The 12,516-nt window shown below is 49.5% G+C and overlaps 1 protein-coding gene across 1 annotated transcript in view; it reads right to left on the minus strand.

Moving 5' to 3' along the window:
* gfra4a (GDNF family receptor alpha 4a) overlaps positions 1 to 12,516 on the minus strand; it is a 149,132-nt gene that overhangs the window by 76,506 nt on the left and 60,110 nt on the right. The window contains exon 6 of the mRNA XM_031787579.1: positions 478 to 702. Coding sequence (XP_031643439.1) covers positions 478 to 702 — 225 coding nt within the window. The remainder of the gene's footprint in view (positions 1 to 477; positions 703 to 12,516) is intronic.

A 12,516-nucleotide genomic window follows, 5' to 3' on the forward strand; every position in this document is an offset into this window, starting at 1 on the left:
CAGATTTGTCCCTCATGGGTGCCAGATGATTCATCACTCCAGAGAACACGTTTCCACTGTTCCAGATAGCGGTGAGTTTTACTCCAGACGACACTTGGCGTTCAGCATAGTGATGTTAGGCTTGTGTTCGGCTACTTGGCCATGGAAACCCATTTCATGAAGCTCCAGACGAACAGTTATTGTGCTGAAGTTGCTTCCAGAGACAGTTTGGAACTCGGTGGTGAGTGTTGTTGTGACCGAGGACAGACGGTGAAAGTCACTGAGCTCTTCAGTTAGGCCATTCTACTGCCAATATTTGTCTATGGAGACTGCATGGCTGTGTGCTCGATTTTATACACCTGTCGGCAAAGGGTGTGGCTGAAATAGCTGAATCCACTAATTTGAAGGGGTGTCCACATACTTTTGTTTATATAGTGTATATATATATATATACACACACACACACACACACATACACCTGCCACCCCCCTCTCCTACCTGTGCAGGGGCAGAACAGCAGCTGGTGGGTGTAGTCAGGAGGGACCCGGTCGAAGAACTTCCTGAGAGCCTTGTCACACCTGGCTCTGTTACAGGGGCCTGAGCGGGCCGACGGCTGGATGCAGGCCGAGACGTATTCCGTACGGAGCTTCTGACACGTATCGTCCACGTTACACGCCTTCGCCGCGTCCAGACAACGGTTCACCGTCGCTATGCCAACTGCACCTGTTTGGAGACAAAAAACAAGGAAGGGCAGTTTTAGGGTACCAAATGGCTACCAAATGTAGTGCACTACTTCCGAGCAGAACCCTATGGCTTCTAAGGGTACCAGTTGGAACGAAGACATGCCATTTTTTAAAATCGTCTTTTGTAATTTGAGATTTCAAACAATGATTAATAACAATAATTGCAGTCTGTATCGACAAGCTTCTAAATATGAAATGAAAAGGATTCATAATTCTAAGTAAAATTCTAAAGTATCTTAAGTTAAAATATATCATCTGCAATAGAACATGAATCAGTAAATATTGAGGAAGCCTGGTGTGTCAAATCAATCAAATCAATGTAATATGTTACATGATTCGTAAACAACAGGCGTAGACTAACCCTTAGTTATTTGTGTATTCCCAACAGAGTTAAAGTTACAAAATAGAATTTAAAATATAAATAATAACACGTGAAATAAATACACAGTGAATAACTAATAACAAACACAATACACAGTGAATAACTAATAACAAACACAATACACAGTGAATAACTAATAACAAAAGATCATCAAGGACAACAACCACCCGAGCCACTGCCTGTTCACCCCGCTATCATCCAGAAGGAGAGGTCAGTACCCGAGCCACTGCCTGTTCACCCCGCTATCATCCAGAAGGAGAGGTCAGTACCCGAGCCACTGCCTGTTCACCCCGCTATCATCCAGAAGGAGAGGTCAGTACCCGAGCCACTGCCTGTTCACCCCGCTATCATCCAGAAGGAGAGGTCAGTACCCGAGCCACTGCCTGTTCACCCCGCTATCATCCAGAAGGAGAGGTCAGTACCCGAGCCACTGCCTGTTCCCCCCGCTATCATCCAGAAGGAGAGATCAGTACCCGAGCCACTGCCTGTTCCCCTCGCTATCATCCAGAAGGAGAGGTCAGTACCCGAGCCACTGCCTGTTCACCCCGCTATCATCCAGAAGGAGAGGTCAGTACCCGAGCCACTGCCTGTTCACCCCGCTATCATCCAGAAGGAGAGGTCAGTACCCGAGCCACTGCCTGTTCACCCCGCTATCATCCAGAAGGCGAGGTCAGTACCCGAGCCACTGCCTGTTCACCCCCCGCTATCATCCAGAAGGAGAGGTCAGTACCCGAGCCACTGCCTGTTCACCCCGCTATCATCCAGAAGGAGAGGTCAGTACCCGAGCCACTGCCTGTTCACCCCGCTGTCATCCAGAAGGAGAGGTCAGTACCCGAGCCACTGCCTGTTCACCCCGCTATCATCCAGAAGGAGAGGTCAGTACCCGAGCCACTGCCTGTTCACCCCGCTGTCATCCAGAAGGAGAGGTCAGTACCCGAGCCACTGCCTGTTCACCCCGCTATCATCCAGAAGGAGAGGTCAGTACCCGAGCCACTGCCTGTTCACCCCGCTGTCATCCAGAAGGAGAGGTCAGTATCCGAGCCACTGCCTGTTCCCCCCGCTATCATCCAGAAGGAGAGGTCAGTACCCGAGCCACTGCCTGTTCCCCTCGCTATCATCCAGAAGGAGAGGTCAGTACCCGAGCCACTGCCTGTTCACCCCGCTATCATCCAGAACGAGAGGTCAGTACCCGAGCCACTGCCTGTTCACCCCGCTATCATCCAGAAGGAGAGGTCAGTACCCGAGCCACTGCCTGTTCACCCCGCTGTCATCCAGAAGGAGAGGTCAGTACCCGAGCCACTGCCTGTTCACCCCGCTGTCATCCAGAAGGAGAGGTCAGTACCCGAGCTACTGCCTGTTCACCCCGCTGTCATCCAGAAGGAGAGGTCAGTACCCGAGCCACCGCCTGTTCACCCCGCTGTCATCCAGAAGGCGAGGTCAGTACCCGAGCCACTGCCTGTTCACCCCGCTATCATCCAGAAGGAGAGGTCAGTACCCGAGCCACTGCCTGTTCACCCTGCTATCATCCAGAAGGAGAGGTCAGTACCCGAGCCACTGCCTGTTCACCCCGCTACCATCCAGAAGGAGAGGTCAGTACCCGAGCCACTGCCTGTTCACCCCGCTATCATCCAGAAGGAGAGGTCAGTACCCGAGCCACTGCCTGTTCACCCCGCTATCATCCAGAAGGAGAGGTCAGTACCCGAGCCACTGCCTGTTCACCCCGCTATCATCCAGAAGGCGAGGTCAGTACCCGAGCCACTGCCTGTTCACCCCGCTATCATCCAGAAGGAGAGGTCAGTACCCGAGCCACTGCCTGTTCACCCCGCTATCATCCAGAAGGAGAGGTCAGTACCCGAGCCACTGCCTGTTCACCCCGCTATCATCCAGAAGGAGAGGTCAGTACCCGAGCCACTGCCTGTTCACCCCGCTACCATCCAGAAGGAGAGGTCAGTACCCGAGCCACTGCCTGTTCACCCCGCTATCATCCAGAAGGAGAGGTCAGTACCCGAGCCACTGCCTGTTCACCCCGCTATCATCCAGAAGGAGAGGTCAGTACCCGAGCCACTGCCTGTTCACCCCGCTATCATCCAGAAGGCGAGGTCAGTACCCGAGCCACTGCCTGTTCACCCCGCTATCATCCAGAAGGAGAGGTCAGTACCCGAGCCACTGCCTGTTCACCCCGCTATCATCCAGAAGGAGAGGTCAGTACCCGAGCCACTGCCTGTTCACCCCGCTATCATCCAGAAGGAGAGGTCAGTACCCGAGCCACTGCCTGTTCACCCCGCTGTCATCCAGAAGGAGAGGTCAGTACCCGAGCCACTGCCTGTTCACCCCGCTATCATCCAGAAGGCGAGGTCAGTACCCGAGCCACTGCCTGTTCACCCCGCTATCATCCAGAAGGCGAGGTCAGTACCCGAGCCACTGCCTGTTCACCCCGCTATCATCCAGAAGGAGAGGTCAGTACCCGAGCCACTGCCTGTTCACCCCGCTATCATCCAGAAGGAGAGGTCAGTACAGGTGCGTCAAAGCTGGGACCGAGAGACTGAAAAACAGGTTCTATCTCAAGGCCATCAGACTGTTAAACAGCCACCACTAACATTGAGTGGCTGCTGCCAACATACTGACTCAACTCTCTGTCTCAAGGCCATCAGACTGTTAAACAGCCACCACTAACATTGAGTGGCTGCTGCCAACATACTGACTCAACTCTCTGTCTCAAGGCCATCAGACTGTTAAACAGCCACCACTAACATTGAGTGGCTGCTGCCAACATACTGACTCAACTCTCTATCTCAAGGCCATCAGACTGTTAAACAGCCACCACTAACATTGAGTGGCTGCTGCCAACATACTGACTCAACTCCAGCCACTTTAATAATGGAAAAATTGGATGTAATAAACGAGATGACTGTTAATTAAAATGTACGCTTAATCCAGTATAAATTCAAAAATTGGATGTAATAAACATTAGAGGCTGCAGCCTATAGACAGACTAGGAATCACTGGCCACTTTAAGGAATGGAACACTAGTCACTTTAATAATGTTTACACATCTGGCATTACTCATCTCATATGTATATACTGTATTCTATTCTACTGTATCTTAGTCTATGTATTACTCATCTCATATGTATATACTGTATTCTATTCTACTGTATCTTAGTCTATGCATTACTCATCTCATATGTATATACTGTATTCTATTCTACTGTATCTTAGTCTATGCATTACTCATCTCATATGTATATACTGTATTCTATACTATTCTACTGTATCTTAGTCTATGCATTACTCATCTCATATGTATATACTGTATTCTATTCTACTGTATCTTAGTCTATGCATTACTCATCTCATATGTATATACTGTATTCTATTCTACTGTATCTTAGTCTATGCATTACTCATCTCATATGTATATACTGTTTTCTATTCTATTCTACTGTATCTTAGTCTATGCATTACTCATCTCATATGTATATACTGTTTTCTATACTATTCTACTTTATCTTAGTCTATGCATTACTCATCTCATATGTATATACTGTATTCTATTCTACTGTATCTTAGTCTATGCATTACTCATCTCATATGTATATACTGTATTCTATACTACTGTCTTTCTGCTCTGACATCGTTTGTCCATATGTATATAGTCTTAATTAATTCCTACTTAGATTTGTGTGTATTGGGTTTATGTTGTGTTGTGTAATTTGTTAGAGATTACTTGTTAGATATTACTGCACTGTTGGAGCTAGAAGCACAAGCATTTTGCTACACCCGCAATAACATCTGCTAACCATGTGACCAATAACATCTGCTAAACATGTGACCAATAACATCTGCTAACCATGTGACCAATAACATCTGCTAACCATGTGACCAATAACATCTGCTAACCATGTGACCAATAACATCTGCTAACCATGTGACCAATAACATCTGCTAAACATGTGACCAATAACATCTGCTAACCATGTGACCAATAACATCTGCTAACCATGTGACCAATAACATCTGCTGACCATGTGTATGTGACCAATAACATCTGCTAACCATGTGACCAGTAACATCTGCTGACCATGTGACCAATAACATCTGTTAACCATGTGACCAATAACATCTGCTGAAGTACCAGGTAATAACATGGCTAGATACAGGGGTTACTTTAGTGTTCTTGGGCACAGGGACTATGGTGGTCTGCTTAAAACATGTTGGAATTACATGGCTATATACAGGGGTTACCTTAGTGTTCTTGGGCACAGGGACTATGGTGGTCTGCTTAAAACATGTTGGAATTACATGGCTATATACAGCGGTTACTTTAGTGTTGTTGGGCACAGGGACTATGGTGGTCTGCTTACATGTTAGAATTACATGGCTATATACAGGGGTTACCTTAGTGTTCTTGGGCACAGGGACTACAACCACATGGACTACAAGCTTTGTACTTGTCTCTGTGTGTGGAGTAAAGGTGGTCTAGAGTTTTTTTCCCCTCTAGTTGCACATTTAACAAGCTGATTGAAATTAGGTAAATCGGATTTAATTTTCCCTGCATTAAAGTCCCCGGCCACTAGGAGCGCCACCTCTGGATGAGCGTTTTCCTGTTTGCTTATGGCCTTATACAGCTCATTGAGTGCGGTCTTAGTGCCAGCATCGATCTGTGGTGGTAAATAGACAGCCACGAAAAATATAGATGAAAACTCTCTAGGTAGATAGTGTGGTCTACAGCTTATCATGAGATACTCTACCTCATGCGAGCATAACCTCGAGACTTCCTTAGATATCGTGCACCAGCTGTTGTTTACAAAATACATAGACCGCCGACCCTTGTCTTACCAGATCCCGCTGTTCTATCCTGCAGGTACAGCGTATAACCAGCCAGATGTATGTTGATAATGTCGTCTTTCAGCCGCGACTCCATGAAGCATAAGATATTGCAGTTTTGAATGACCCTTTGGTAGTTTAATCTTCAGCGTAGGTCATCGATTTTAATTTCCAAAGATTGCATGTTTGATAGCAGAATGGAAGGCAGTGGGGGTTTATTCGACCGTCTCCGATGGCAGCCTGCCCTCCGGACCCATTTTCTCAGTCTTCTCTTCACGCAAATGACAGGGTTCTGGGCCTGAGTATAGTGTATGCATGTGTGTGCATGTGTGTGCATGTGTGTGAGTTTGTGTAGTGGTGTATGTAGTGGCGTATGTAGTGTGGGTGTCAGTAGAGTATGTGTGAGTGTGTGGGTAGAGTCCAGTATGTGTGAGTGTGTGGGTAGAGTCCAGTATGTGTGAGTGTGTGGGTAGAGTCCAGTATGTGTGAGTGTGTGGGTAGAGTCCAGTATGTGTGAGTGTGTGGGTAGAGTCCAGTATGTGTGAGTGTGTGGGTAGAGTCCAGTATGTGTGAGAGTGTGGGTAGAGTCCAGTATGTGTGAGTGTGTGGGTAGAGTCCAGTAAGCTCAATGCAGGTAGTCTGGGATTTGATTAGCTATTTAGCAGTCTTGTCTAGCAGTCTTATGGCTTGGGGGTAGAAGCGATTCACGGTCCTGTTGCCGATAGAACTTTAGAACCGTCTATGGTTTGGGTGACTGGGGTCTTTGACCCTTTTTGGGACCTTCCTCTGACACCGCCTGGTATAAAGGTCCTTGGTACTGGGCCCTACTCACCACCCTCTGTTGTGCCTTGTGGTCGGGTGCCTTGCAGTCGCTGTACCAAGCAGTGATGCAGGCAGCCAGCCAAGATGCTCTCAATGGGGCAGCTGTAGAACTTTTTGAAGATCTGAGGGCCCAAGTATTTTCAGCATCCTGAGGGGGAAGAGGCACTGACGTGAATGATATCCTTTTTAAAGGTCTTACTGACGTGAATGATATCCTGTTTAAAGGTCTTACTGGCGTGAATGATATCCTTTTTAAAGGTCTTAGCTTCGGAGAGCGAGATCACACAGTTCAGAAGGCATTTAGCTCATCTAGTAGGTTGGCTTCACCGGGTAGCTCACGGCTGGGTTTATCTTTGTAATCCATGATAGTTTGCAAGCCCTGCCACATCCATCGAGCGTCTTAGTCCTGTATTGATGTTTTGTCTGTTTGATGGTTTGCCAGAGGTCGTAGGTCTTATAGGTTTCTTCTAATCCTCCGGATTAGTGTCCAGCTCCTTGAAAGCGGCTGCATGTTGCCTATAATCAATGGCTTCTGGTTGGAATATGTCCTTATGGTCACTGTGGGGCAACATCATCGATGCACTTATTTATTCATGAAACCGGTGCCTGATGTGGTAAACTCCTCAATGCCATCAGATGAATCCCGGAACATATTCCAGTCTGTGCTAGCGAAACAGTCCAGTAGTTTAGCATCCGCCACATCAGACCCCTTCTGTATTGAACGTGTTCAGAGGACCCCATTGATCAGAAGTGGACATCTATTAGCTCAGTGCTCTTTAAGGCAGCGGCCCACTCCATTGGCTACATAGGAAATATCAGGATTGGTTCGATGAGAACTCGGACACCATCACAGCCTTACTGGACAATATGCACAAAGCACACAGGGCAACTCTCAACAGCCCCACATCTGCTTCCTTTTGCCAGCAATGGATTGAACAGGAACAATGGTGACCCTCTTGAAGCATGTGGGGACAACAGACCGGGATAAGGATTGATTGAATATATGGTGTCGTAAACACACCAGCCAGCTGGTCTGCGCATGCTCTGAGGACGCGGCTGGGGATACCGTCTGGGCCTGCAGCCTTGCGAGGGTTAACACGTTTAAATGTTTCACACACGTCTGCTGCAGGAGAGTCTGCAGGTTTTGGTAGCGGGCAGTGTCAGTGGCACTGTATTGTCCTCAAATCGAGCAAAGAAGTTATTTAGTCTGCCTGGGAGCAAGACATCCTGGTCCGCGACTGGGCTGGTTTTATTTTTGTAATCCGTGATTGACTGTAGACCCCGCCTCTTGTGTCTGAGCTGTTGAATTGCGACTCTACTTTGTCTCTATACTGACGCTTAGCTTGTTTGATTGCGTTGCGGATGGAATAGTTACACTGTTTGTATTCGGTCATGTTTCCGGTCACCTTGCCCTGGTTTGCGCTTTCAGTTTCGCGCGAATGCTGCCATCAATCCACAGTTTCTGGTTTGGGAATGTTTTAATAGTTGTTGTGGGTACTACATCGCCAATGCACATTCTAATGAACTCGCTCACCGAATCAGCTTATTCGTCAATGTTGTTGTTGGAAGCAATATCCCAATCCACGTGATCGAAGCAGTCTAGAAGCGTGCAGTCAGATTGGTCGGATCAGCGTTGAACAGACCTGAGCGCGGGAGCTTCCTGTTTTAGTCTCTATAGGCTGGGAGCAACAAAATGGAGTCGTGGTCAACTTTTCCGAAAGGAGGGCGGGGAAGGGCCTTATATGCGTCACAGAGGTTAGAATAACAATGATCCAGGGTTTTACCAGCCCTGGCAGCACAATCGATATGCTGATAGAATTTAGGGAGTCTTGTTTTCAGATTACCCTTGTTAAAATCCCCAGCTACAATGAATGCAGCCTCAGGAGGAGGTAAATGAACTGGAATTGTGGTGTCATGACAACAACCTCACCCTCAACATCAGCAAAACAAAGGTGTTGATTGCTGACTTCAGGAAGCAGAGGATGGAATACCAATGGGACTGCTGTAGAGAGAGTCAGCAGTTTTATGTTCCTCTGCGTCCACATCACTGACGACTTGTTATCAACCAACTACGTGGTGATAACAAGCCGTCACTCTGGTCAAGAGAGCGCAACAGCATCTCTACTTCCTAAGGTGGTTGAACAAATTTGGCCGGGTCCTATCCAAACACTACCGCTGCACCAGCGAGTACATCCTGCCCGGTTGCATCACGGCCTGTTACAGGAATGTCTTCGTCCACGGCGGCAAGGCCCTCATGCTGGTGAAATCTACTGGAAACGGTGCCTGAGGAAGGCCCACGGCATCATCACAATCCCACCCACCCAGGAAATCTACTGGAAACGCTGCCTGAGGAAGGCCCACGGCATCATCACAATCCCACCCACCCAGGAAATCTACTGGAAACGCTGCCTGAGGAAGGCCCACGGCATCATCACAATCCCACCCACCCAGGAAATCTACTGGAAACGCTGCCTGAGGAAGGCCCACGGCATCATCACAATCCCACCCACCCAGGAAATCTACTGGAAACGCTGCCTGAGGAAGGCCCACGGCATCATCACAATCCCACACACCCAGGAAATCTACTGGAAACGCTGCCTGAGGAAGGCCCACGGCATCATCACAATCCCACCCACCCAGGAAATCTACTGGAAACGCTGCCTGAGGAAGGCCCACGGCATCATCACAATCCCACACACCCAGGAAATCTACTGGAAACGCTGCCTGAGGAAGGCCCACGGCATCATCACAATCCCACCCACCCAGGAAATCTACTGGAAACGCTGCCTGAGGAAGGCCCACGGCATCATCACAATCCCACCCACCCAGGAAATCTACTGGAAACGCTGCCTGAGGAAGGCCCACGGCATCATCACAATCCCACACACCCAGGAAATCTACTGGAAACGCTGCCTGAGGGAGGCCCACGGCATCATCACAATCCCACCCAGGAAATCTACTGGAAACGCTGCCTGAGGAAGGCCCACGGCATCATCACAATCCCACACACCCAGGAAATCTACTGGAAACGCTGCCTGAGGAAGGCACACGGCATCATCACAATCCCACCCAGGAAATCTACTGGAAACGCTGCCTGAGGAAGGCCCACGGCATCATCACAATCCCACCCACCCAGGAAATCTACTGGAAACGCTGCCTGAGGAAGGCCCACGGCATCATCACAATCCCACACACCCAGGAAATCTACTGGAAACGCTGCCTGAGGAAGGCCCACGGCATCATCACAATCCCACCCACCCAGGAAATCTACTGGAAACGCTGCCTGAGGAAGGCCCACGGCATCATCACAATCCCTCACACCCAGGAAATCTACTGGAAACGCTGCCTGAGGAAGGCCCACGGCATCATCACAATCCCACCCACCCAGGAAATCTACTGGAAACGCTGCCTGAGGAAGGCCCACGGCATCATCACAATCCCACACACCCAGGAAATCTACTGGAAACGCTGCCTGAGGAAGGCCCACGGCATCATCACAATCCCACCCACCCAGGAAATCTACTGGAAACGCTGCCTGAGGAAGGCCCACGGCATCATCACAATCCCACACACCCAGGAAATCTACTGGAAACGCTGCCTGAGGAAGGCCCACGGCATCATCACAATCCCACCCACCCAGGAAATCTACTGGAAACGCTGCCTGAGGAAGGCCCACGGCATCATCACAATCCCACCCACCCAGGAAATCTACTGGAAACGCTGCCTGAGGAAGGCCCACGGCATCATCACAATCCCACACACCCAGGAAATCTACTGGAAACGCTGCCTGAGGAAGGCCCACGGCATCATCACAATCCCACCCACCCAGGAAATCTACTGGAAACGCTGCCTGAGGAAGGCCCACGGCATCATCACAATCCCACACATCCAGGAAATCTACTGGAAACGCTGCCTGAGGAAGGCCCACGGCATCATCACAATCCCACACACCCAGGAAATCTACTGGAAACGGTGCCTGAGGAAGGCCCACGGCATTATCACAATCCCACACACCCAGGAAATCTACTGGAAACGCTGCCTGAGGAAGGCCCACGGCATCATCACAATCCCACCCACCCAGGAAATCTACTGGAAACGCTGCCTGAGGAAGGCCCACGGCATCATCACAATCCCACACACCCAGGAAATCTACTGGAAACGCTGCCTGAGGAAGGCCCACGGCATCATCACAATCCCACACACCCAGGAAATCTACTGGAAACGCTGCCTGAGGAAGGCCCACGGCATCATCACAATCCCACCCACCCAGGAAATCTACTGGAAACGCTGCCTGAGGAAGGCCCACGGCATCATCACAATCCCACCCACCCAGGAAATCTACTGGAAACGCTGCCTGAGGAAGGCCCACGGCATCATCACAATCCCACACACCCAGGAAATCTACTGGAAACGCTGCCTGAGGAAGGCCCACGGCATCATCACAATCCCACCCACCCAGGAAATCTACTGGAAACGATGCCTGAGGAAGGCCCACGGCATCATCACAATCCCACACACCCAGGAAATCTACTGGAAACGCTGCCTGAGGAAGGCCCACGGCATCATCACAATCCCACACACCCAGGAAATCTACTGGAAACGGTGCCTGAGGAAGGCCCACGGCATCATCACAATCCCACACACCCAGGAAATCTACTGGAAACGCTGCCTGAGGAAGGCCCACGGCATCATCACAATCCCACCCACCCAGGAAATCTACTGGAAACGCTGCCTGAGGAAGGCCCACGGCATCATCACAATCCCACACACCCAGGAAATCTACTGGAAACGCTGCCTGAGGAAGGCCCACGGCATCATCACAATCCCACCCACCCAGGAAATCTACTGGAAACGCTGCCTGAGGAAGGCCCACGGCATCATCACAATCCCACACACCCAGGAAATCTACTGGAAACGGTGCCTGAGGAAGGCCCACGGCATCATCACAATCCCACCCACCCAGGAAATCTACTGGAAACGGTGCCTGAGGAAGGCCCACGGCATCATCACAATCCCACCCACCCAGGAAATCTACTGGAAACGGTGCCTGAGGAAGGCCCACGGCATCATCACAATCCCACACACCCAGGAAATCTACTGGAAACGATGCCTGAGGAAGGCCCACGGCATCATCACAATCCCACACACCCCAGCCACAAGCTGAAACTTGAAACTTGACATGTCAAGCTGGGGGGTGAAGTTACGTTACAATTTCACTGCTGGTTTGAAGGAGGGGGGAATGTTTCCTTCTCACTATATACATTTATGTTCTTACATATTTGACTGTATATAAATGGGTGATAACATTAAGAGGTCTTTCCTCCAGTGACAACCTTTACATAACAGATTTATCCAATTTGATCCCAGAGCCATATTTAATTAGCCTTTACAACGTCACTGTGATATTAAACTTTGTCTGGCAGTTTCTGTGGGGGATGGCTGCTATCATTAAAACCAGTTTCTCCTGTGTCTCCTGACCCCTCCTGTCTCAGCCTCCAGTATTTATGCTGCAATAGTTTATGTGTCGGGGGGCTAGGGTCAGTTTGTTATATCTGGAGTACTTATCCTGTCTTATCCAGTGTCCTGTGTGAATTTAAGTATGCTCTCTCTAATTCTCTCTTTCTTTCTTTATCTCTCTCGGAGGACCTGAGCCCTAGGACCATGCCTCAGGACTACCTGGCATGATGACTCCTTGCTGTCCCCAGTCCACCTGGCCATGCTGCTTCTCCAGTTTCAACTGTTCTGCCTGCGGCTATGAAACCC

This window comes from Oncorhynchus kisutch, linkage group LG14 (assembly GCF_002021735.2).
Source record: "Oncorhynchus kisutch isolate 150728-3 linkage group LG14, Okis_V2, whole genome shotgun sequence".
Lineage (NCBI taxonomy): Eukaryota > Metazoa > Chordata > Actinopteri > Salmoniformes > Salmonidae > Oncorhynchus > Oncorhynchus kisutch.